Source organism: Caloenas nicobarica, chromosome 1 (genome assembly GCF_036013445.1).
Source record: "Caloenas nicobarica isolate bCalNic1 chromosome 1, bCalNic1.hap1, whole genome shotgun sequence".
In the NCBI taxonomy this organism is placed as follows: domain Eukaryota; kingdom Metazoa; phylum Chordata; class Aves; order Columbiformes; family Columbidae; genus Caloenas; species Caloenas nicobarica.
In genome coordinates, this window is record NC_088245.1 from 27,472,510 (window position 1) to 27,497,949 (window position 25,440).

The 25,440-nt window shown below is 40.6% G+C and overlaps 1 protein-coding gene across 2 annotated transcripts in view; it reads right to left on the reverse strand.

Annotated features, from left to right (window-relative positions):
• Positions 1-16,644, reverse strand: part of CAPZA2 (capping actin protein of muscle Z-line subunit alpha 2) — a 31,135-nt gene extending 14,491 nt beyond the window's left edge. Inside the window, exons 1-2 of one of the 2 annotated variants that reach the window (XM_065642420.1) lie at positions 16,563-16,644; positions 1,021-1,084 (exon numbers count right to left, since the gene is read on the reverse strand). In XM_065642420.1, the coding sequence (XP_065498492.1) occupies positions 1,021-1,084; positions 16,563-16,601 (103 nt within the window). In that variant the 5' untranslated portion in view covers positions 16,602-16,644. Of the gene's footprint in view, positions 1-1,020; positions 1,130-16,562 lie in introns of those variants that run through there. The other variant, XM_065641617.1, reaches the window with a different exon arrangement.
• Positions 16,645-25,440: the final 8,796 nt, after the last annotated feature.

Below are 25,440 nucleotides of genomic sequence, written 5' to 3' on the forward strand. Positions count from 1 at the left end.
TGATCAAATGTTTTGTTATGTGTTTTCAAACACATTATACTCCAATTACTGAGCAGGCAGTTGCAGCTGCAAACTAACTTAACAATGAAGTTCCTAGCAGTACTGCTATAGGCAATTGCATTAACCTTCAGGGAGCTGGGTTAATGAGCCGCTCACCAACAGTTCATTTCAGAAACGCAGTACAAGCTAAGTTTAAATAATAATGAGCTGGTCACAGTTTAACTGAAGAACAATGTACTTCTAAAGACATTACATTCTTTAACAAATTTAAGCTCTCTCCACCCTGACACTGACTAAAAGCTCAGTATACTAAAACAGTGTCTTTACTTAAACAGCACCAGAGCTATTTGTAAGCTCAGCTACAAAATGTTTGCCTTCTTAGGTGGTATATATGCCCACATAACTTGATGCAAAACAAACAACAATTTTTAAAGAAAAATAACATCTTAGGCAAAGTTCAGGCAACAACAGCTGAGAGAAGCTAACTGCAAGTTTCCTTTCAGCCAACCAATACACTCAGTAAAACGAAGTGTGCTCAGAATTAAGGGTTAAAGCGTTTGGAGAAGATTAATTTTCTTTTCATAACTGGCATTAAGCAATAGTCCTGTGTATATGTAAGGTTAAGTATTTGCAATGATATTCCTTCTTAAAAAAAAAAAAGACCATTTTAATTTCATTTAATTTCTGGATGGAAAATGTAATTGTCTATCAAAGACTAAAAAATGAAAAGAGTACATGTGTCCTCTAAACAAAAACCCTAGCAACTGTTAATTCACGACTGATTTAAAACAGAAAGCAAGCTCATTCTTAAACCACAAAGTGGTACTTTCCTCCTTTTGCATTGAAACTCCAAGCTGTCTTGTGACTGCAAAGCTTATTATTCCAAGCTACAAAACCAGCTCTTACAGCAAGTGAGCTGCTAAAATATAAGCTATGTGAAATTCAGGAGAATAATCGACAATATAATGCTGTATATTAATGCCTCAAATGAAAGGAGAGAGCGAGCAGACAGATACTCACCATTGAACACCTCATTGAATTCCCCAGGAGGAGCATGAATTATGAATTTTGCTGCTATACGCACCTTAAATACAAAAACAATTATGTGGTTGTATATACTTATATTCATTCCTATTCAAACCAGTGATGCATTGTATAGCTTTAATACTCAAGACATGAAATTGGACAACTCCCACTGCTTCACATATTGGTTCACATTATTTAAACTGTGTCTTTGTTAAAAACACAGAATATAAACTTCCACCTCTTCAAAGAGAATAGAGGAGATTATATGGGATGGAAGCAGACAGATAAATTGAGTGACTTGTGTTTTGTATTACTGCCAAAAAGAAAGATTAATATAACAAATAAGACCAATTCACAATCTGTTTCAACTTTGAGTCCATGGATATCTAGGAATCAACACACATTCCAAGAGAACCCAAACCCATGATGAAGACACATTCCATCTTCAAAGTTTCTCCTCTAATTTTACCAGATATCCTATGGTTCTAAATTTTGCAGAAGACCCACAGCAAGACTTCAATCGATAGATTACGTAAGCTGAAAAACACTTGCTTAGACACTAAAGCACATAATTTCACCTGCATTTACCTGTAAGGCCTCCTAGTACCACAGTATCAGCAGATAAAGTTTAAAACAAACACCTTGAGAACATCTTTAGTGCAAGTCCTTGAGCAACTGCATTCAGCTGTAACTTCTAGCAGACAAAACACAGCATCAGTCAGTACTACCTCTAAAAGTACGTGCTCCTGCCCTGGCCTTCTCCCTCCTCCTGCTTGCCCAAGCACTTGTACAACTGCACAGTGAGCTAAACTAGAAAGGTTATCTTTCTTTTTCTTCAGACCAGTTCCCTGAACTGGTTCACTGGGCAGGTGTAGACATATGTGCTTGCAAAAGGAGCATTAAAATGCTTGGTTTTTAATGTTAAACAACCTTAAAACTTTTCAGCTATTCCCTAGAATGTCACTCAGCATACTCACTTTCATTTGTTATTCTTTCTGCCTTAAATTGTTAGGGCCATCAATTACAAAAATGAATAAATAAATGTTGGCTTCCTAACTTAACCTGACAGAAGTTCCTATCCTCCACACTTTACAGTTATCTAACTTCAGAAGAAGTTGAAAGCTCTTGTGCATCCTTGATACAATGTTGCTATTCCAATACAGGACACAACCTGAACCACAGCTCCCATTTCTAACACCTTCAGTTGTGTTTCTGTGGAGCAGAGACCTGGCAAATTCAGTGTCTGCACTCTTGCCTTCCTGTTTGGAATGAAGGTGTTTGAGAAGCACATATTCCATTAACAAATATCTAAAAATAACCAAAGAATGCTTGATGTTTACACATTTTTACATATTTGAAACTACCAAAGAACTGGGCACGCTAGAGCTCTTAGTTTGAGTTGTAAATAGGTTTTACAGTCAGTGTTCGGGCCCCTGGTTCTTGACCTGGCCCAAGTTTCAGAGGGCTGGTCTCCAGCAGAAATGGTTCACGCTCGGAGCACCCTGCGGGTGCTCAGCTACCTCCTTAGCAGTGACCAAACCCCAGTGAGATCCCACCGACCAGCCCCGGCAGCTTTCTGCTCCAACAGTCAGCACGCAGCCACTCCGAGCTGCCTGGTGGAAACAGAAAGGCTGGCTCCTGCCAGCTTTCTAAACAGAATACTATACTTGAGATTGCAGGCAGCCTTTATCTGCTGCCTCAAACACCTAAATCAGAACATCTCTTTCCATGGAAACGCAAAAAATGTAAATTTACATTACACTGAGATAAATGCCACAGGATTTACCCTTCTCAAAAGAGACACAGAGAGGCAAGAGCATCTTTTTCTATCGCAGCTTATTAAAGCACCAGCCCAGCTAAGAAGCAAGCGTGACTTGGATTGTCTCCTTTGACCCACAGGAACATAACTCATCTGCATTAGCCACATTACCCCAACCACCAAGCTGACCACGTTTCCCAAGTGAGGACATACTCCCTGCCCCTCCTGCTGAAGTCAGGGCACTCTGTACACAGCTCAGCGCTCAACCCAAAGAAAATTAAAGCACATGAAATACAGCTAACCTAACAGTACAACTAAAGCACTCACGAAGGAGGGCAAGACAGCCTCCAAGGCCCTACTACCAGGACATTTTATCAAATGATCAATCAACAGAGTCTGGGATCAGACTGGAATTTAGGTCTCACACTCAAAAGCTTTCAGCCTGACTATCAGGCTGACTCCCAGCTCAAAGTTAGACAAAGGGACACCATTTCTCGGTTCCTCGACTTCACGTCATGACCAGGACTGAGAACCCCTGCCAAGGCCAGGTTAGCTCTAGACAAACAGAGAAACAAGACTTGAGTTCTGAAATGAAAGATCCATCAGTTTTGGGCTGAGCAGCAGCTGAATGAGCAAAACTATGCAAAACTTGGGTGCCCAAACTGCACTCTGAATGGCCACATGCTTTAAACTGGCAATATCTGTAAGGCGAGATAGTAAGTCTACTAAAACTGGAACAATACCTCATTTTCAGCTGTTTTGGTAATGTAAAGCGGGTTTGACCTTTTTTTTTTTTTACTATCAGCAAAAACTATTCTTATCAGTCACATTAGCTACAGTATGAGTAATATCCATTCAGAAGTACTGAACAGTAACAGACCAAACTAAACATTGCTTTTAATGAACATTTTACTAGTAAATTCAGTTCCTCCATGAGAATTTTTTCACTGCAATAATTCATCATAGATGTCACTTCTTACAGCATAGTTAAACAGAATCATGCAAATTCGCAATGAACATCTCATCAAGAACTATACAGTATGTTCATGCTTACAGAAGCAAAAAGATTAATGTGCCTCCAGAATTTCAGAGCCAGTCAGCTAAGACATTCTGCATTTTGCTAACCTACCTTTGTGAGGCCCACTTAAAACTAATCCGCTTTTCTTCAGCATTTAAACCAAACTAATTTATCTGTGGAGATGAGTATCTGAAAAAGTCATATTTTCCCAACTAAACATAAAAGAAGGCCATATAAAATAATTAGATCCAGTAGTCTCACTTAACACTTAAGAACTGAGTTTTTCAAGAAAGAAATGGTCGAAGACAGGTTTCTCTGTTTCCCAAAAACAGACTAGTACTGAAGGATAAATGAACACACTCTTATGAGCCTCAATGAGATTAAGATCTCCTCCTTTTGGCAGTAAAAGCCACTGGCTCAGCTACCTCTTGAGGAAGCACAATTTAAACAAAAGGATAGTCCATATAAAATGTGGTGTTTATGGGCAAATTAAAAAAAAATTACAATGTACATGTAGCACAAAGAACACTCCTTGTAATACAAAGCAACAGGCAAAAAGCTCAACAGCAACATAGTCTAGTTGAGATAGGAAGTTATTTTTGCTGAAAACTGTTTAAGAAAACACTTCAGTTAGATGCATTACAGTTGAAACCAATGCTGGTGATTCCATACATTGAGACTTTTACAAATGGATTAGAACTGATTTGAACAAGTCAAAGCACAAATGGTATAATATTTTAGAAGTCTAAATGACAGAACCTTTTTCATTGAAGAGAACTGCACCTTCACACATAGTACAAGAACCTTATACATGTATAAGCAACAATAGATTAGGTTACAATTGAGTATTCTTTCACAAAACTCAAAAGCCAAGGTAGAAAACACCTGAAGTTTCTACACTTAATACTCTAGTTACTCCCAAAATACCACCTAAAGTTTAAGACAGTGTTTTACTAATGTAGTTTCCAAGATTAGATTTACAGCTGCTGTTTTCAGTTAAATGTCTGCAGGGTGGCTTGCAAGAAACTATCAACTTCAGAGTTCATTAATCCAGAACATCTGATCTTCAATGGTTCACAAAAAATAAGTCTTGCAAGAAGCTTTTACCACAAGCCTATGTAAGGAATTGCACATGTACTACATTTAATTCCTTGAATGCACAAACCCAAGCTAAATACATTTTCATGAAATGTGACTTCATGCAGGTTTGAGCATTAATCTGGACAAATCATACAGAGGTTGAGAGGAAATTACAAAAAACAATCCCCAAAACCAAAAAAGCCAACATAACACCTTCTGAAACATTGAGATTGGAAGCAGTCCCCACTGCAGGTGTTCTCTTTATCCAATTTTCACATACACACCAGTCACAGTCATCAATTCTCACCTAAATGGATGTCTGATATCAGTAGGTAAGAGCTGGTGAGATTTACTTTCTCAATTAAATTGAAGCCGAATGCTATTCATCACATCAGGTATAAACTTTTTGATTTTGTAAAGTAAAATATTTCAGTTAAGGTAAAAATTCAGACTGAGAAGCTCAGCAAAAGACAAAAGGACAGGCTTGTTGCATGTGATGAGCATGGACATTGGGCATAATAACGCCTAATTCTTCAGTCTGCTATGGATTAAAATAATTGGTCTATCAACAAATGCCTGTGCTCAGTTACTACGGTATTTGCAGTTTTCAGATTACACAAGCACAGAATGGTGTCAGTTGTGCTACATGTCCCTTGTTTTCATACTTTTGCTTTTCTTTCACAATCTAATTTCTCTCAAGTCATGACACTCATCAGATACATACACAAATTCTACTTCTCTACATTTTCCAGACTGAGACATTCTGAAGTTTGTTTTATTTCAAAGAAGTTACATGCAGTGACTTCAGTTGCCCTCAAACCACTCTTCCGGTTCCTGGCACATCGGAACTAACCCTGGTTGAAAAGCCCGACCTTGTGCTCTGTGGGTGCCTATATATGGTCTGGAGTGTGTGCGCACAGACTGCAGGCACTCCCGCCACATCACTGTCAGCTCCACTGAGACATGCTCATTTATTAACTAGGGTACACCTAACAATAAAAGAGGCATTAACATTTCAGTTAGCTTTCCTCCCCCTTCCCCTTTTTTCTTTTCCTCTTTTTAACTTTACAGAAATACAGCTGTATTTGCCAGGCACCCTGACAGCTCACTCCTGCAATCAACAGCCATACTGTCCATCTGCAGGAAAAACATGCTGGTGAGCAAGATGCTGTGAAACCACATACTTTGCCCTTTCTCCTTCCTATATATCACTTATCTGAAGTTCAGCTGTGAACTCTTTGCAGCAGGGAGACTCACCCTTCCTCTATGCTCATTAACAGGTTAAAGTTTACGGATCTGGAGCAATAAAAATGAAACAGTGAAGTACATATTAAAAGCTATTTTTAGCTAAAAACATCATGCAAATTTGGAAGAGGGGTGTAGGGAAGTAACAGAAGACCTCCACAATACATTTCCACTCAAAGACAACTTGGTTGCTAATCACACCAAAAAGCAAAGGTTCCAGCAGTTACTTTTAACAGCTATTATATTAATAGAAAGTGTTAGAGAAGGACGAAGGTGTGTTCCTCCTGTATCAGAAGTGGTTCCAAAGAATGTTTGTCAACATGGTGATAGGTGCTTTATATATATGAGCATATATACATAAAGAGATATATATATTGTATATCATGCATTTATATTCTGGATTCCTGAGAGCATCTTTGCTTCCTCAGAAAACAACATAAATGTCCCACTCACATGAACCTATATTTGGCAAAAAAGTAGGTGAGATGTCACATTTGGGAAAAGAGAGCTCTCTTTGGTTCTGCTCTAGGAACAGTCAAGAGTCCAAAGAGCCCCATTCCTGGTATCATGCCTTCTGCTGCAGTTCTTGCTGCTTCAGGAAACCTTTCTGCAGGCAACTAAGCAAAGGGCTTTGTCTTGACCCATTGAACTCTATTTACAGGCAGCTAGAGGGGCTTCTCACCATTAGCCGATAGCTACAAAAACATTAACACAGTTAAGCTGATTCAAACTAGATAAATTTCCAATTCTCTCAAAACCCTGTAACTCATATTCACAATAACATGGAAGTCATTCAGGGATCCTGCTTTTACTACCTGGAGTGAAACCAGACAAAAGACTTGTCTAGTTTTGTTGAGTTCTGAGTTTGAATGAAGCTCATGTTTTGAGTTCAGCTGAGCTGTTATTTTTCATTACGCAGCTCTACTTTCTAACGAACAACAAAACTGCTCTGATATCTTCTACCCGTCAAAATTCATTTTGCACTGACACCTGTATCAGCACATCAAGGCACACAGTCTAAGGTTAAATCAGCCACCTCAGAAATAATCTTCAAGATACAGTGCTCGATGATCTGTCAGGATTGCAAACATCATAGTTCTGAGTTTGCAAACCCTTCAATGTTTAAAAAAATGTAACTGGCTTCTCCTTTGGACAGGTAGATATTTGGTATCATTGGTTCCAATTGCTCATTAAATTATTCGGTTAGATACATCCCAGGATGTTACCCCAGCAATCGCATCTTTTAAAATAAGGAAGAGCTGGAAGTGTTTCATAATTGCTATAAACTGACCTAAGACTATGGTGCTGCTGCAACCAAAAGGACTATCTTCCTACCTTCTCCCAAATAAGTCCTGTGATCTGTATTTACAAACTCCTTTGTACCACCAATGTTCATCTATTTATTTGAGCACCCAGAGAAGCAACTTGATCTGGCTAAAGAATAGCTTTCGAAGGTGGCAAGAACATAGAAACGAATTCACTCATCCAGAGAGTTAAATAATTACGGCTCCTTGCTGCTAACAGTTTGGTGAGGTGAATAAGCCTTCAACGGGCCAGTGAGAAAGGGATCACCCCATGACAACAGCAAACCATTTCCTCACCATCTCAGGAAACCTCATCCATACCCACGGGTATGATTTCAAATAGTGAAACAGTATCCAAAAACATGTAGCATCTCACAGAAACATGGAGCAAAGACAGCAAGTCTGGTAGAGAGGGAATGAATAAAAAAAGTAGCATTGCAACTGCTTTCCTACCAAGCTCAACTGAAAAATCCACTGTAGTACTAAATTTACTTGTGCCTCTGGGAGAACTGAGGAAGAAAACACTGCAAAAATGTGGTTCTGTGGCACAGGAAAGGAGGGGCACATTCCATGCCTATGGCTCCGACTGCACAGACATTTCCTTCATAGTAATGCCTGAAGCTGCATTGCGTCTGTAGAACATGTGTTTTCCTCAATTATTTTTAATATACAGGTATTTAAGAGTACGTAACAGTTCCAACACTTAATAGTGGTGTAAAAAGTAAATTTTACACAGTGTGAGCTATTCTAGCTGCATTCTTTCTACCTGAAGAACTGAGATTTATTTTCACCAAAATAACCATTTTGAAAGGTGCCAACTGTTTCACTCTAGGGTCTTTCAGCCGCAGTGTATCTAAATATAAAAGTCTCCCTCTTAAAACCTTTACACGCCACATCATATTAAGAGGAAGGATTAAAAAAAAAAAAAACCAAACCAAACCCAAAACAGGACTTCTGAAAGTCATTATATCAGGTACAGATAGCAAAGAGGAATATGAAAGCAATGTATATTACTTGGGTAATACACAGGTCTAACTAGAAAAACAACAACAAAACAAACAAACAAACAAACAAAAAAAACCAAACCAAAAAGCACAGAGAAGGCAAATCTCCCCCATGTCATTTTGCAGTTGCTTTTATTACCCGTAACTGTATCTAACTGAACACCTTTTTATGTCATGCACTTACCATATTTTAATTCAGAAACACATATAAAGAACTGTACTGGTCTCAAATTAAGGAAACAAGTATGTTTTGTTTGTAAACATTAAAGGATCAAGATCAACCTGAAACTTCAGCTTCAGCTATGAAGTTCAGAGCTTTAGCAATTGGTAAAAAAATTGCTTGTAATTATAATACAGACAGCAGACCACATTATATTACTTTTTTTCCCCACATCTGTATTTCTCTAAAAGCCTATGTCTTCTCAGTAGTTGCCTGGAAAACAAATAAGCTGAGAAAACCGCATACATGCAAAAGTTATTAAAAAATTATTGATGTTCCAAATTTGCCATACAGAACATTCTTCCTGCTGTATCTTTACTGCAAGTTTTTATCTTTAATGTAGTAGTCCTTTTTCCAGGTATGTTCATGAAAGCTCATATTATGAGTAACCAGGAGAGAGAAAAAAAAAAAGGTTCAGAACATCTCAGGTTCACAACTCAGACAAAAGTTGCATTCAGTAACTTTCAAAGGACTTGAAGAACAAAAAGGAGAAAAGGATGACTAGGAGGTGTGCCCAATGAAGCGGCACTAAGTTCCAGTCTCAAGAGACTGTACACTGGGTACTTCAAAATATCAGTATTTCAAACTGTATCACTCTTCGGGACTTCTATTTCATTGTAGGGTCAAACCCCAACATATGTAATCAACCCAGAAACAAAATATTGCTTTGGGAAAAGCATGCTAGGGGCTACCACCCCCTTTGCTAAATAGAAATCTCATATGGTTTGACAAAGGTCTAATGCAGTTATCGGTCTGATGTAATTTTACGAGTAAATCTTACCCATAAAACCTTTAGAAGCTGAGCAATTGCGTACTTTGCTTATGGAACAGACAGACAACAGATAACAAGCATAATAAAAAAAAAATCCCAGAATTTCTGTGCAAAAGTCATTCATTGAAAATTGAAAGAGAAGTATAATTTTACATTTATTGAAAAGTAAAAGCATTACCTTGTTTGAAAAGTAAAAGGTATAAGAAATGGCTAAGGCTTCATAAAGAAAGAAACTGATAGGATCATCACCCACATACAGAATCAAGACATTCTGTCAGCCCAACACGTGCTCCTCTCTTGCAGCAACCAGCCCTCTCTTTCTCAGCAGTCTTTACAGAGTGATAACTACTAGAACCTAAAAAGCACTTAGTTCACATTTGCAAAGCATTCTTCCACCACAAAGCCTGAATTTTTAAAGTGATCCTTCCTACTGCTCCAAGTTCATTATTTATATTCCAAGGACACCAAGCTTGGGCTCAATAGCAGCAGGGAGAGAAAAGGAACAAGATCAGAGCTTGCTCTATGAAAAATTCCTTTATTAAAAGTCATAGAATAAGGTGTCACCTTAACTGTACACCTCCCCACCCCAATTCCAGTGTCTTAAAATTCTTTCTTAAAGTTACTTATTAGGTTGAAAGTTTTAATGCCTTCTGTCAAGTTAATAAAGTATTTGAAACATTTCACATTTTCATAAGTTTTTTTACTCAAAGATAAAAAAAGGTAATTTCCATATGCTGAAAAATCTGCTTTGATTTCTGCATGAGCAGTTCAAATTCCTTTACACTCTGCTTTCAGAAAATGGAAGGGAGTATTACACAGTGCTGCCTGAGAAAAATACTTTTTCACTAAATAACGTGCCTAAAATCCTTATTCTATTCCTCTTTGGCTGTCAAAACTGCAATCAATCAAAGATGGTATTTCACAGCAGAACTGTAGGTTGATGTCAGTGTTGGTGGGCAATAGAACTTTCCCTGTTATATCACAAATTGATGTCTCCAGTTTCATTACTGGATTTGTCAGTTGTTTTTTCTATTACTCTTCTCTATTTTCGGTTCAATTTGTTTCTCTTATCTACTTAAACTTTGAGGTTTCTTGGATAGGAAGCTTCTGCAAGAGTTCTGTGAGCACAGAGGCAACAAGCACAGGGTTTTTGATGGTCCACTCAAATACTTTGTGACACAGTAAAAGTCAAATTCCACAAGAAGTATCTAATTTCTTCAAACTGCTAATAACAAAAGAATATATAAACTGCAGTTTTAGAAATCGCTGATCTTGTATTTGGATTAAGAGATTTTATTTGTATTCATCTTTAAGCTTCACATGATTATTTTCAGCTTGTAAAAACCAGACAATTTTGCTTTGCCTAATAACCTTCTATGGAGGTGCACAGTGAAAAGACAAGCAGCATTGGACACAACAATTAAACATTAAGAAAAGCTTTTGTCCATGAGTGTAGCTAAACTTTGCAATATGTCAGAGCCTGTGCACTCTCCATCCTTGGAGATATCCAAAACTCAAAGTGCAAGTCCCTAAGAAATCTGATCTCTGCTGGCCTGCTTTGACCAAGCAGCATTCAGGTTACCTCCAGAAGTTTCTTCCAGCCTGTATGACTCTACAAATAAATGAAGTTATTCTTTGCAGTTGTACACACAGTATATGATTTTTTTTCAGACATGTGGAACACCTTCTGTAATTTCACAACCAGGGGATTACAATTTCTGTTATGTTGTTCAATCTCAAGGGTACTGATGCATTTTTTAAAAAACTAATTCCTAACTCAAGTCAACACACTATGACATCTCAGGATGTACATAAAAATCTTAATCTTGGGAGGACTGCTATATTCAGAATTACGTGTCACTCTGAGCAGCACTCCCAGCTTCCTCATTCTTATTAAAGAATTTCCTCAAAATGTTATCAAAGTGTAACCATTGAGTTTAACAATTAAAAACAATTCCTTCCACACAACTTCTGTTACATTTCACTTGTGGAAAAAAGTGAAATTTCACAGTTTTGATAATGTAGTAAATTAAACAGAAGATACACTTAAACAATAACTGAGTTATTTCACATTTAATTAAAGGTTTTCAGCCTGCCATCAGAACCTGCCACAGCATTTCCAGTTCCATTCCAAATTTAAATATAACAAGAACTAGAGAATCCATAAGGTTCTCCTGCTAGACACATTAGCAAAGCTGCACTTTTAAATATAAAACAAAGTGTACACTGATGAACTACAAAGAAATAACATCAAGGACACTTGCAAAACTTAAGTTGACCTTATAGATTACAGTGCGATTATACCTAGAAGGCTATTCACATTCTGCTTCTACTCCAACACATTCTGCTTCTAATCATCTATGGTCTCCAAGTCTCATTCAGAGTAATTCCAAAAGTGAGAATTCAAGATACTTCCAAAATTAATGATTCAGAGCACACATGCAGCTGTAACGCATGTGAAGACTTTAAAAAAATAATATTTTCCTGTCAAAAAAACCCCCTGCTAATGCTTCTGAAGCAGTTTCAGGATAAAGGTTTATGTTTGCATTAAGGAAACGCCTGAATCTGAACATCCCACATTGGTGGGCTTGTACATGCAGGTGAGATCTGTCATCATTGTATTATGTTTTGAAAGCAACGTTACGTACATGAAAGAATGTATTTCACTGGCATAGACTTTTCATCTCATGCACTGAGTAAAGGCACAAGTTTTCCTTAAGTAATCTGACAAAACTAAACTGCAGTTTTGTTGGTGTAAGACACGCACCTTTATTACTTTGATCTCTAGGTATTGACACCTAACTTCAGTTACAAAGCTACCCAATGCACCTGGCAGCTAAACTGGCTCCTTTTCACAAACAGGAGTACTTCCTCATCAGAAGTTTTGCTCTAATTACAGCAAGCTGACCTCCTGTTAAACCCCACCTTAGTGAACATGCCTTCCTGATCAACGGGAACCACTGAAACATAACCTTACGCAGGGGTGTGGTTCCTTTTTAAAATCATGTTCAACAATTCCCATATTTATATGCTTGGCATTTTAAGGAATGCAAGAGCTATTTTTTGTATTAAAAATTTTGATGTGTTATCCTTCCCTACAAGGAGTCTCCCCTTTCCGACCTAAAGGCTTCCTGATTTTCTGATTTAGCTAGATGACAATAGAGCTATTTAACTCCTGTATTTTGTAGAGAACAGGATTCATATTAAAACAAAACAAAAAAATGAAAATCCACACTAAACATATCCCTGAGTCACCAAAAATGGACTGCAGAACACTAGTTTTATGATTTAAATAGTTGTAGCCTTGTTTGGCATCTGCACTGTTATTTGCTAATGAATATTTAAATTAGTAAAGGCATCTTTTCCAGTAAAATCAGTACCTTCTATTAATCTTTGCCTATAATCATGTAGGTAAATTGTAGCTTTTATATACACACTAATATGCTCATTAAAAGCATTTTTATATATGCTTACTAGTTTGACATAACCACAGGTAGGAAAACAATTTGTACAGAAACTGGAACAAAATGAAATTGCAAAAAAAAAAAAAAAAAGCATACTAGACTTTAAAAAAACCTACTGCAAATATGCTGAATAAATAAATACTTATTGCATTCCAGACTTGTTAAGTGAGGATGCATTTCCCATAGGAAGGGCACAGAAGCGATGACTTCCGGTCACTATCTCCCTCAAGAATTCAGGGCTTCAAGATTTCCACCTCTCACACCTCATTTTTATTTATAGACCAAAACAAGCATAAACTTTTTTTTTCCCACCTATCTAAGAGCTTCCAAAATTTCAATATCCTACGTGAATGAAGCAACTACAAAACACTGTTTCACAAAGGTGTTTTTAGCACTGGAAAAATCCCTGGTACGGGATGCTAAAGCCTGTAACTTTCAGTGGCAATGGCCCAACTTCAGTTCTTCGGATGTTCACAAATTTTACACATCATATTTACTACAAAAAGTTCTCAAGATTTTTTTTTAATAAAGCTTTTAAAAATTTATCCTCACATCTACTACTATCACTTTAAAAGATAAGCAAGGCTTCAAAAATCTCATGCTAAAATGTGAATCTAAGGAACAAAACTGGGTTTGAAACCAGTTACTCAATGGTGCATATTGAAATCATGTTCTTCCAGGCAACCGACTCCCCTCCTTCCTTAGTTTTAGAGCTTCTTTACCTGAACTAACACTCCTCATTTTGCCACTATTCCAATTCATGCCCTTTCTGTATTCTCACACTAAACACTGCAGGCTTTAATTCTGAATTATACTAGAGCTAAACACAGCCATCTTAAACTGACTACTAGACAGCAACAGGAAGGCACGGCTGCCGCAAATGGAACCACGTACTGTCTTTGCAACACTTGCGTCAAAGCAAGACATGAATCAAAGACCCTTCAGAACTTGACTTATAAATACATCACTTCATCTCTTACTATTATTTTACAGCATCCTTAGGTGCCTGGTACAAACTAATTATTTTGTTCACCTTCTTTCCTCCTCAGCAGTTTTGATTAGTGTTATAGTTATGTCTCTATTGAAATTACCTACAACATTCTACCACCACCTGTGTCAGTCAGCCTTCGATAGTGTCAGTTCTGCATCATGGCAGAAAAGTATATAAAGAAGCGATGTGCCTTATTCCCTGTGAGAATGAATGTTTGTCTGTCTGCCTCTACTCCTGCATTTATTTATAGTCCCAACTGGATGAGTGAGAAGGGTGTGCTTTTCAAAATGCTATCCAGCTGATTTTTTTAGCTCAGTAAAACTGAATGTTTGAGATAACATTTTTATGGAGTTAGACAACTTTTAACTTCAAAAATATCTGCAGTTTCTTTCATAACAAGTGTCAATTGATACACCATAAATTAATTAAAACTGAAGAAATTCAGTCCAAGATCTCCATATGTATTAAGGACTGGGACTTCTAAATTTAATTCCTCATACAGTATTCATCTAGCAGCTCAGTAGAGGGCAAATCTGCCACACTTAAAATTACATTAACTTAGACTCTCCCCAAAATATTTTACTCTAAAACAGAGTATTGTCTCCTATTTAATCCATTCAGAGTGCAAAATTACTTAGATTTTAGTTTAATATCATCAGAAAACGATTAAAGTTTTTAAGCAGTACACATTTTTATTGTAAAATGATAGCACAACTTAAATGTATCAGAATTAAAAATTGAAGGCATCACAAGATCTGCATGGGTATTTGCCTGCTTTTCCAAGAGTTTGCAGTGTTACCCTTCTTTGCTTTATTAGCCAATAAAATATACTGCCAGGCTTGGAAAATACCACTCATATAGGACAATCGATTTCATATGGGACTTAAGGGGATAAAGGAATCAATATAAATTTACAATGGAAGAGTACTGATACTATTCACTTATACTAAGGCAAGAAAAGTCTCTAGAAGGTCTGCACCCATTTGCGCAGAAAAGAAAAATCAGAACTAAGGGATAGAAGACAGTTCAGAACTTAACTCCATCAGTCACAAAAGCACAGACAGCACTTCGCAGATCATAGAGAAGCAACTGTCATTGTACCTTTTGTTATTTGACAAGATAAGAGACAATGGGCACAAAATGAAATGCAGGAGGTGCTGTCTGAGCATAAGGCAACACTTTCTTACTGGGAGGGTGACCTAGCACTGGCACAGGTTGCCTAGTGAGGTTGTGGGGTCTGCATCCTCAGAGATTTTCAAAAGCCAACATGGTCCTGGGCAGCCTGCTCTAGATGACCCTGCTTGAGCAGGGGGGTTGGACAAAATGACCTCCGGAGGCCCCTTCCTACCTCAGCCATTCTGTGATGCCAAGACGACTTGTAGTCTAAGTATTTTCAAGCATATCCTCTAGTAATAGCATGCTGGATTAGAGGGACTTGTATTTTATATAAGGGCCTGAAAGAATCATGGATTACCACATATACTTCCTGATTCCATTACTACTTGTACCAACAGAGAGGCAGTATTTGAATGTAAATTAGGTAGAAGAGGGCACAGTCTTGAAGCCTCTTGGGAAAAAAAATAGTGAGATCCTAGCGCTATGGATCTCATGGTGCATAGTGCATCTGTAGCTCTGAAACATGGTCTTATTAATCTTGAACATGCAGAAAATCTGTCTTATTATAACTAGATGTTTTGGACATCCTTCTTGTAACTTCAGATAAGTTTGGAACATCATTTCTTTGATGTCTCCCACATTTAAGTCACCTCACAGCTTCCACAGCCACGAAAATCTACATTTTTCAAGTCGGAAATGAATAATACCGTGCATTACATGAAGACACCAGCAGCATACACATAACCCACCACGCCCTGGCTCTGAAACAAGCAGCTGCCATGAGGCTGGATCCAGCGGAGGAAGTCACAGAGCACTGATAACTGAGGTCTTACAAGACACCCTGCTCCTTATGAGGTTTTTCTGTAAATATCTGTCTTAAATCTAAGAAGTTTGCAATTGCCACAAAAAGAGATTGCACGCACATCTTGTTAACACTGACCCTCTGCTCCCTGACCTTACACTTCCCCAATTATCGCCTCCTAACAGGAAGTAAAACAGCTTTCCTCACCCCCGCCTCCCGTATCCCATCTCCTCCCGGAGCCTGCGGGGGTGACGCGGGAGGGATGGCAGGGGAAGGGCCGGCACGGAGCCGCTCTTCGGGCGGACGGGGCCGGTGCTCCGGGCAGCCGGCGGGCAGCGGCAAGAGGCCTCGGAAACGGGAAGTGCCGGTGGGGGAAGCGGAATGGAGTCCCCCCGCGTCTCCTCTGCCTCTCCCCGCCGTCCCCCCTCAGCGTCCCCCCGGCGCACAGCGGGGGCGGCAGCGAGGAGCCGGCAGAGCGGCCGCGGCCTCCACCGGCCGCCGGGCCCCGCCCCGCGCCGGGCCCGCACCGTACAAGGAGCGGCGGGAGATGCGCCGGGGCCGGCGCGGCGGCCGGGCCAGCCCTCCCCCCGGCTTCCCCGCCGACCCTCCTCCCGCCCCCTGACTGACAGGCCCGGCCGCAGGGAAACCATAAAAATACAAGCGCCGCGGCAAGAGCCGAGCGCGCTCCGCAGCCTCCCGGCTCAGGGAACCGGGGTACAAAAGGGCGGCCGGGCTCGGCGCAGCACCCCACCCACCCCTACCTTCTCCTCGTCGGAGAGCTGCTCCTCCAGGTCCGCCATCTTCCCGTCTGGCCCCGGCCGCCGCCCCCGTCTCCTCCCTCCCAGGCAGGAAGGGCGGGGCCCCGCTCGCGGCGCGGCGCGCCGGGGGGCGGTGCCTGTGCGCATGCGCGCGGCGGGGGCAGGGGCGGGTCCCCGTGTGTGTCCGTGGGGTGCAGGGGGGTCCGTGGGGTGCAGAGCGGTCTGTGGGGTGCAGGGGGGTCCGTGGGGTGCAGAGCGGTCCTTGTCGTGGTGCTTGCTCGGGGAAAGTGAGGGGCCTCAGCTGGCGGCTGGGTGTAGTGGGGAGCAGGGCCTGCTGTGCCCCTCAGGGTGTCTTTGGATTGGGCAGCTGGGCTTCTGTCTCCGTTTTATAGAATCAGTCGCGGAATAGTTCAGTTTGGAAGAGACCTTCAAAGGCCGCCTAGTCCAGCCCCCCTGCCGTGAGCAGGGACATCTTCAACCAGATCAGGTTGCTCAGAGCCCTGTCCAGTCTGGCCTGAATGTCTCCAGGGATGGGGCAGCTACCACCTCTCTGGGCAACCTGGGACGGTGTGTCACCACCCTCAGTGTAAAACATTTCTTCCTGGTGTCTGGCCTGAACCTCCCCTCCATCAGTCTAAAACCATTGCCTCTTCTCCTATCACAACAGGCCCTGCTAAAAAGTCTGTCTCCGTCCTTCTCATAGGCTCCTCTTAAGTACTGAAAGGCCACAACAAGGTCTCCCTGGAGCTTTCTCTTCTCCAGGCTGACCAAGCCCAACTCTCTCGGCCTGTCCTCACAGCAGAGCTGTTCCAGCCCTCTGATCACCTTGGTGGCCTCCTCTGGCCCCTCTCCAGCAGGTCCATGTCTGTCCTGTACCAAGGGCTCCAGAGCTGGACACGGTGACTCCAGGTGGGGTCTCACCAGGTTGGAGTAGAGGGGCAGAACCACCTCCCTCAACCTTGTCTTCATCTGAATAGCAAAATGAGTCTTTTAAGGAAGATCACCGGGAGTTTGGTCAGACAGAACTAAAAATTAGCAGGTTTCAGACATCCCCCTGGCTCATGCTGGGGGTCGGCGGAGCTGAGTGCTGGGGGAGAGCGAGGGCTGGCGCGGTGTCTGGGGTGCCCTGCAGTGAGCTGGAAGAGATCTTAGGAAGCTCCATTTGATGCCAGCAACAGAGACTGAGGAAATGGATTGTGTAAAATGGTTGAAACTGTGGAAACTGGACATGGAAGAAGAATGTGGTCAACCGGAAGAAACATAAAAATAAATGGATTGGAAATTTTTTACCACAAGAATGAGAACATGGGAAGAGTGTCTTCGAGCAGTGTGACATTGCAGGTACACAGAGTGGCATTTGAGATGACGGCTTGCAAGGATTGCCTGGTGTCCTGGTTTTGTTAAAAACAAGTTTCTCTTTTAGTGAATTTTCCCTGTCAGCTAAAGTCTTCTTACTAACTGCAGTTTTCCTGAAAGTTAGGTACATGTTTTGGTAGACATAGCAATGGAATGCAAGGTCATTGATAATGATGCATCCCGCGAGATGTGCAAACAGGAGGTGAACTGTAAATCGACCAACTAAAGTATTCCATCCCATTCACGTCATACTTCATATAAAAGTGGGAGATCACGAGGATCCTGCCCCTTTTCCTTATGGCCAACATTGGGAGAGGACCTTGCGAGTTGTCCCTGCGAACTGAGGCCTAGTGACAGACTGAGTCCAGCTCCGGTTGGCTGCAGAGTCCAGTCCAGGACTTCGGGTGCCGGCCCCACATCTGCCAGAGCAGCTGCTGGGACTTTCAAGATTGGTTTTGTATATTTTGTATTATTTTCTCTATTTCTTGTTAGTAGCATTAGTAAAACATTTTTAATTTTTCCAACTCTCTTCTCTCTGTCCTTAGTGGGAAGGGGGGAGAGGGAGGGGCCAAAGGGGGAAGAGGGGGGAGAGAGGGTTAACAATACATCTGCCACGGTTTTATTGTCACCCCGCAATCAAACCACGACACCTGGAAGAAGACATAATAGAAGTTTAGAGGAAAACTTTAAGAGAGGAAAGAAAACATTTGTGTAGCTCAAACCATGCGGGTTTGGGGCCAGTGAAATTCTGTATCCTCTTCCAACAGTGACCCAGGGTCAGATCCCCAGGGAGTGGTGGGAGAACAGGCCAGTAGTGTTGACTCTTCCCGGGAATGCTTCTCACCTCCAGCCAGCCACGGCATGGAAGATAGTCCTCATCCTCAGTGACTCCCTTCTAACAAGGATTGTTGAGCTATTCTTTAAGGGTCAGGTAGACGGTAGGAAGTTTTGTTTTCTTCCAGGAGCAAAGTGAGACTGGGAAAATGGATAAGTGTGAGAAGCTGCTTTGATAATGATCTGTTCTGGCAACAGCGAGACAGTCACAGACTCCATTCTGCAGAAGGTGAAAAACTGCAGAGGCCTACAAAGGAAACCAAGAGAGTCAGATGACTTTTTTGAGAAATCCTTCCTGTTCCTTCATCAAAAGTAGAAAGAATATGGTAAATACTGATGTTAGCCAAGTAGACTGGGTTTTGTGAAACACTGTGATAAACTCTGAACAAAATTAGGTGTCTGTAGGCTGCTTCTCATTACTATGGGTGCCAATTTCCTGGATGATACAAGAACAAAGACAGAAATATCCTCATTCCTCATTGTAGAAAAGGATAACCCTGAAACATTATGAAGTAAACACAAGTGGTACATCTTTGTAAAGGCTACGTCATTCAGTTTACTGTGTGTTAATGTTAGGAAACTCAAATATGTGAGACAACTTGGAGCTTGAGAAAGATTATGTGATTACTATAACAAAGTTAGCAGGCAGAGTCTTGTATGATGTTGAAATTGATGGTTAGAGCTTGTTCTTCAGGATGAAAAAGGTAAAAAGGCTAGTGCATTATGTCAGAGTGACCATTAGCTGTTTCAAAGACAGAGAAGTTTGAGAAGAGTAAAAACTTAATTATTTATAAATTAAAGTTCCAATTCATTAAATTAAATACGTTATTCCATGGACGACCTGATCTTTCTAGACAATATGTTGAACCGATTAATGGTCTGTTCCTAATGTGTGGGAAGAATAAAGTTTTTATTGTTACTTCAAACTGAAAGAAGTATGATGGGGGAATTTTATGTCCAGTGATAACTCTTTGGTAACATTTAAGGAATACATTTTCCTAATGTCCAGCACAGTGTACTTCTCCCCCATTATGATGGATGATAAAAAGCTGATCATTGCCTGGAAAATCACAGGTGTCAAGATACATCTAAGTTGGTCCTGCTTAGTGGTATGAAAGTAGCCAGCTTCTAGCCAAATGATCTTATTATGCTATAGAGTTCATCCACATCTGCCTTTCTTGCATGAGCATTTGTACATAATGATTAATGCTGTCACACGCAGTATAGCAAAATTTTGCTGATAGCTGCAGATTTTACCCTACCAGGACTGTTGCATGGAAGTGAAAGTGATATTGGACAAGAAATATTTACAGTCAAACAGATACATGGAAGTGATAACGGCACCGAAAATCAAGGTATGAACCAAGGATGAAAATGAAAAAAAGTCAAAATAATGAATGTACAAGTTGGACAATGTGACTGATTCAGGGAAGTTGAGAGGTTTGAAATACCCGTACCCATGGAAGATAATGGACAGTATTTTATTCATGTGAGGAACAAAATAAAGGACAACCAAAGCTAGTGTTTGATAGGCCATTGCTAGATGCAGAGTGGTGCAGTGTGGCGCAGAAAAGGTACATCTAAAGAATATTTGGGTTTGGAACATCTCCTGTAAGTTATTTGGACTCAATAATAAAAGGTAATGCTCTGTAGCAGGGGAAAGCATTGTGCAACATTCAGTTTCATGCAACGGGACTTTATAACTTCCGCCCAGGAATCTTAAGAATAACTAGCTGAGGGCGTCTGGGAAAAATGCTCCTGTTAATTTTTAACACACCTTGGGATTTGCCAGTTAGGGGATACTGCCAAGGATGTTGCTTTATTTAGTATGTATTAAGAGGGTAGTTCAAAAAGACAGATCTTACCAGATAAACATGAATAGTTTTTCTCATAAGTTAACATATCTAGCTGTTGCATGTACCATGTTTACAATAGTTTTTTTGTTGAAATTTGCTGAAATTAGCATGATTGAGTGAATGATTCAGAGGAGAACTGTGTAGTCATCATAGATACTAATGGGAACCTTCTGCGTAGTACCCTGGCAGGTGCTTTACTGTGACCTTAGGACTTAATGGGAAATGAATAATCACACAGAAATAAGTACCGTTCTTGCCTTGTGACTCAGTGTTTTGGAGTGCTTGTTTGTCTCTTCAGGAAGAATATGGAAATTTCAGAGGGAATTTAAAGGAGGACTGAAAATAATCCTCAAGATGCAGAACAAATTTCAGGATGTGATGATTAAAGATGTCAAGATTAAGAAGTGACTTAAGAAATCTATTCTCAGTGAACTGCGGCAAATAGCAGTGATACCTGAGTTAGTTTAGAATTTATATGCATCTTATCTGAAGTCATCTGTACTTGCTGTTTTAAATGGAATACAGCCAATTTCCAGCCAGTAAATCTTCCCGTGCCATAAAGTTCACCCACATTAGTGATATTTTTCATGTGCCAGTGTCTCTACACATTGATCAAAGGTTAATTTGCGCTACAATCACATCCAGAACAGCAAAACATCCTACTGCTAACTAGCTAGCTCATGTCTTAGTGTAACAGATGTCTGGTCCCAGTACATGAAGCTCACTGGGGACTACCAGATCTGATGAGCAGTGTGTGCTTTACTGGCGCAATGAGAGAAAAACGAATTAGTTTAAAAATTAAAAGCAGCTATTGAGTTCTACTTAAGCTAATTGGACAAGATAGAACTACCAATCAAGTACCTTGCTAGTTTGCCGTGCCACTTCTTTAATTTCTTTCTGTATTGACTCCGTAGGGCCAGACCCCTGGCCCTCAGGTAGCATTGGGAGGAAGGGCACAGCCCCTGCAGGGCTGCCAGAATGGCTTGAGAGGGACGCAGTGTCTGTGGAGGCAATGGAACACAGAGGTTAGCACAGCACTCTTCCTCCATCCTTCTACACTGGCCCCAAACACTGAGGTAAACAATGCAGAAAAAAAAAAAAAAATTACATTTTCATTCTTCTTATTCAAGGCAGGTGATTGACAGTTGACCTACTGTATCTGTTCAGAGGACAAATTGATGAGAGATACATTTGGCGCCTACTTGTTTAATCTGCAGGATGTACTACCCTCTGTTTCCTCAGCCAAAGGTGGACACTGGCCAAGCTCTGAGCCCTGCTCTGATGGTGTTCCTGGGGAGAACAGAGAGGTGTGGCGGGCTGTGTCCCTGCTGCCCGCTCCATTCTGTGGGAAGCGTCTCCCTGCATCCTGATACCTGTTGATATGAATCCTCACATTCCTGCGGGTTGGTGGGAGGCGTACGCCAGTTCCTGAGTTCCCAAATACGTATCAGATCTTAGGGCCTTGGGAATTGCGTGTCAATTTGTGCCCATGTTTTGGGGAAGCTATTGGTGTTTGCAAGCCTCCTGATTTGCTCTTTGTACCTTAAAGAATCTTAACAGCGAAAGCAAACAGGTTTGTCCTAGAGAAGTTGAACACTAAATCCTTACGACCATGTTGGAAACAAAGCTGTGACAGGAAGAAAACTATAACAAAGTGCAACCTGAGACTGAGCTTCCTTCTCCGATAACACTTAGGATCTTTTAGGCCACAACAAACATTCAAGAGAATGACTGGGTAGCCCTTCCTCTACTGTGAAGGTCCCATTTAGAGTCATACGTTGGAAGGGACCTCAAAAGATCATCTGGTCCAACCTTTCTTGGGAAAGGGAGCCTAGATGAGATTATCTAGCGCCTTGTCCCATTGCATCTTGAAACCCTCGTGATGGGGACTCTACGAGTTCCCTGGGAAGGTTGTTCCAGTGAATGATTGTTCTCACTGTAAAAAATGTCTGTTTCTGTTGATGCCTTAGAGTTTTGCTTTGGTTTCTTTGCTCAGCAAGTTCATGGCCTTCTCACTTACTGTGATGTTTTTAAGATCGAGTCTTTATGCTTCACAACCTCAATATTTTTACAAGTTTTATTAGTTTTGCATCATATTCTATGTTTTTGATGGAGACAGTACATGCCATAATTGTTTAGATGACAAATTCAATATTTAGAGTGGATTTTTTCTGAACATTTTTAGGAGCCTTAAGCTCTTTTTAGGATCCTCTTAGGATTGCGTTCAGATCTTATCCAGGCTTGCTCTGTGACTTCCTACTCTGTTTCTATTTTGGGGAGTTTTCTCAGCTGCTTTCTCCACCTCGCCTCCTCCAAGAATAGTCAGCTATATGTCTTGCCTTATATAACTCAAACTCACAGTTTTGCATTTGCCTTTTTTTTTTCACATGTACCTATGTTTGATGAATTATATACCCATGTTATTTCTCAGATTTATCTTAAAATGCAGGCCAGTAATTTACTTCACGGGTTACAAGATTTCTCCCATAAATTGAGGTGCTTTGAAGCAGATAAACTCATTCAGGAACTAAGAGTGGGATTATTTATTTGCGATACAGAATTTCTATTCAGGCATGGGCACATGCAAAAGTAGAGTGAAAAAGAGCGAGTGTTGAGCATTTTAGAGGAAGGCAATCAAAGGAAGGAAATACACCCAAGTCTTGTTGGCTGCTACTCCTGCTCCAGCAGAAATAAGGAGGTTGCAGGTCTTTGAAGGCAACGGGCAATAGTGCAGCAGCATCTGCAAATTGCTGAGGGCAACAAGATGATAAGGATGAAGTGCTGCATACTAAAACATCTACTTTTGGTTCTAGTCAGCCTCAGGCTATCTTTTGGAAGGAGCAATGCTTGTATAATCCAAATTATGTATAGATTACCAGAAGTGCCAAAAATTTCATGTTCTACTGATTCTGATGCCTGTAGTCTTCATACATGGAGTATGTGTCAGTACATTTCTCCCAACATGTTTATTATCTTTGCTATCTTAATACGTTAACTATTTAAAAGCCACACCGTTGGCTTTTAAAATGTTGTTTCTTCCTGCCAATTTCTTTTCTTCACCTGCCCTTGGACTTCCTGAGTGCATTGTTTGATATAGTCAGACTTGCAAAAGCACTTCATCCAAACCTCTGATGAAAGAATTCTGATTTCCTTCTGAAATGTGAAATTAAGTACTGTGAAGCAAAGATTAGTGACTTCTGATAAAACATCTTTCATTACAGAATATCTTCTCTCAATGCTAATTTATTACATTCTGATGCAGTGTAAGGAACAAGAGCACAGTAAAAGCGCATTCTAAAAGTATTCTTGAAGTTAGCAGTGCACGATGTGTTGTCAATACTGAGCAATTTTAGGGGGTTAAATTACAGCACTGGAGTTTTCAGGAAAAATAGGACAACTAGAAAAGTTTTCACCAGCATTGTTTACAGTGTCTATGGAAAAGTTGCTGACTTAAGCATCAGCCTGTCCTATAGCAATAAATATTTTATTAATAAATTATATCATTGCCATGTGCTGTGACAGTGCTTTGGAAAGAAGAGTATTAGCATGTCTATTTTACAGCCTGTCTTTCAAAGATAATTAGCTATAGACAGGTATTTGTACAGCTAGAGGGTTTCAAAAACATTTGTGAATAGCGAAGGGTTCAAAGAATAATTAGGGACTGGAAAATGCAAGCAATCCAATCTGGTTAGTTTATCAGCAAAAAGCTTAAAGGTTTGTGAGTGTTTATTAGAAGATCAGAAAGTTGTTAATTGGATGTTTTTATCTAGTAGACTATTACAAGATTCATGACCAGAAATTAAACCAGGACAAATTCAGGCTACAAATAAAGCTAGATTTTAATTGTCAGAGTAGTTGATTACTGGAACAACTTAACAAAGACAGCACTGGCACTAATAATTTTAGGGTAAAGATGGACTGTTTTTCTGGAAGACATATTCTGCAGATCAGCAAAGACTTCAGCAGTCTTATGGCCTGTGCTGGAGAGAAGGAGCCTGAAGCAATCCTCTCTGATATAACATGCTGTGATTCTGTGGACCATTTTCCAGGTTTTCCTGTTCAGCAACAGATGGAGAGAAACTCAAGTGAGAATGGAAGTGGCTCCATGGAAGAGCCAAAGAAGAGAGAGTGTAGCTGGAGCACAATGAACTGGATCTAGTGACGAGTGCAGAAGCAGATTTGGCGTTTAAAAGGGAGTGAAGAAAAAGCACCGGGGACATTGCTGAGGTTAGAGTGGGTATTAATTAAACAGGGAAGACCAGGGTCAGCTAGAAGTTCTATGGAAAAGCTTAGGAGAGTATTTCAAATGGGATTACTTGGGGAATATTTTTGATAATTTATAAACATTTGAGTCTCATCAGCTGGTGACCCTCGGCTTCCATTACATCAACAGGGAGAAACAAGCACTCCAAGAGTGAGATTCATCTGACCTAGTTGGGATGTCTGTCTTAGGAGAAGATTATTTGCTGTAATGAGGTGGCTGGTTCAGACCCAGCTGTCTAAATATTAGATGCCTGCGTTATAACAGCCAAATCCCCTCTCAGTGTTAGAAGATCAAAGGGCAAGAAGGTGATGGACCAAGGAAGGGGGACAAGGGCTAAGGGCAAAACACAAAGTACGGCTGGAGTTCCAAGGCCAAGGGAAGGGAGAAGCTCTGCACTTGTAATTCAGCATTGCTCTGTGCACCTCGGAGAACCTGTACTCAGGGAGGTAAATCACACACTTGTCCACAAAGGACTTTGTAGCCACAGGGCTGTATTGCTGTACTGCCTCTATTGCAGCTCCTACTTGGACATCAGGAATGCTGTATCAGCAGCTATTGATAATACAGAGAG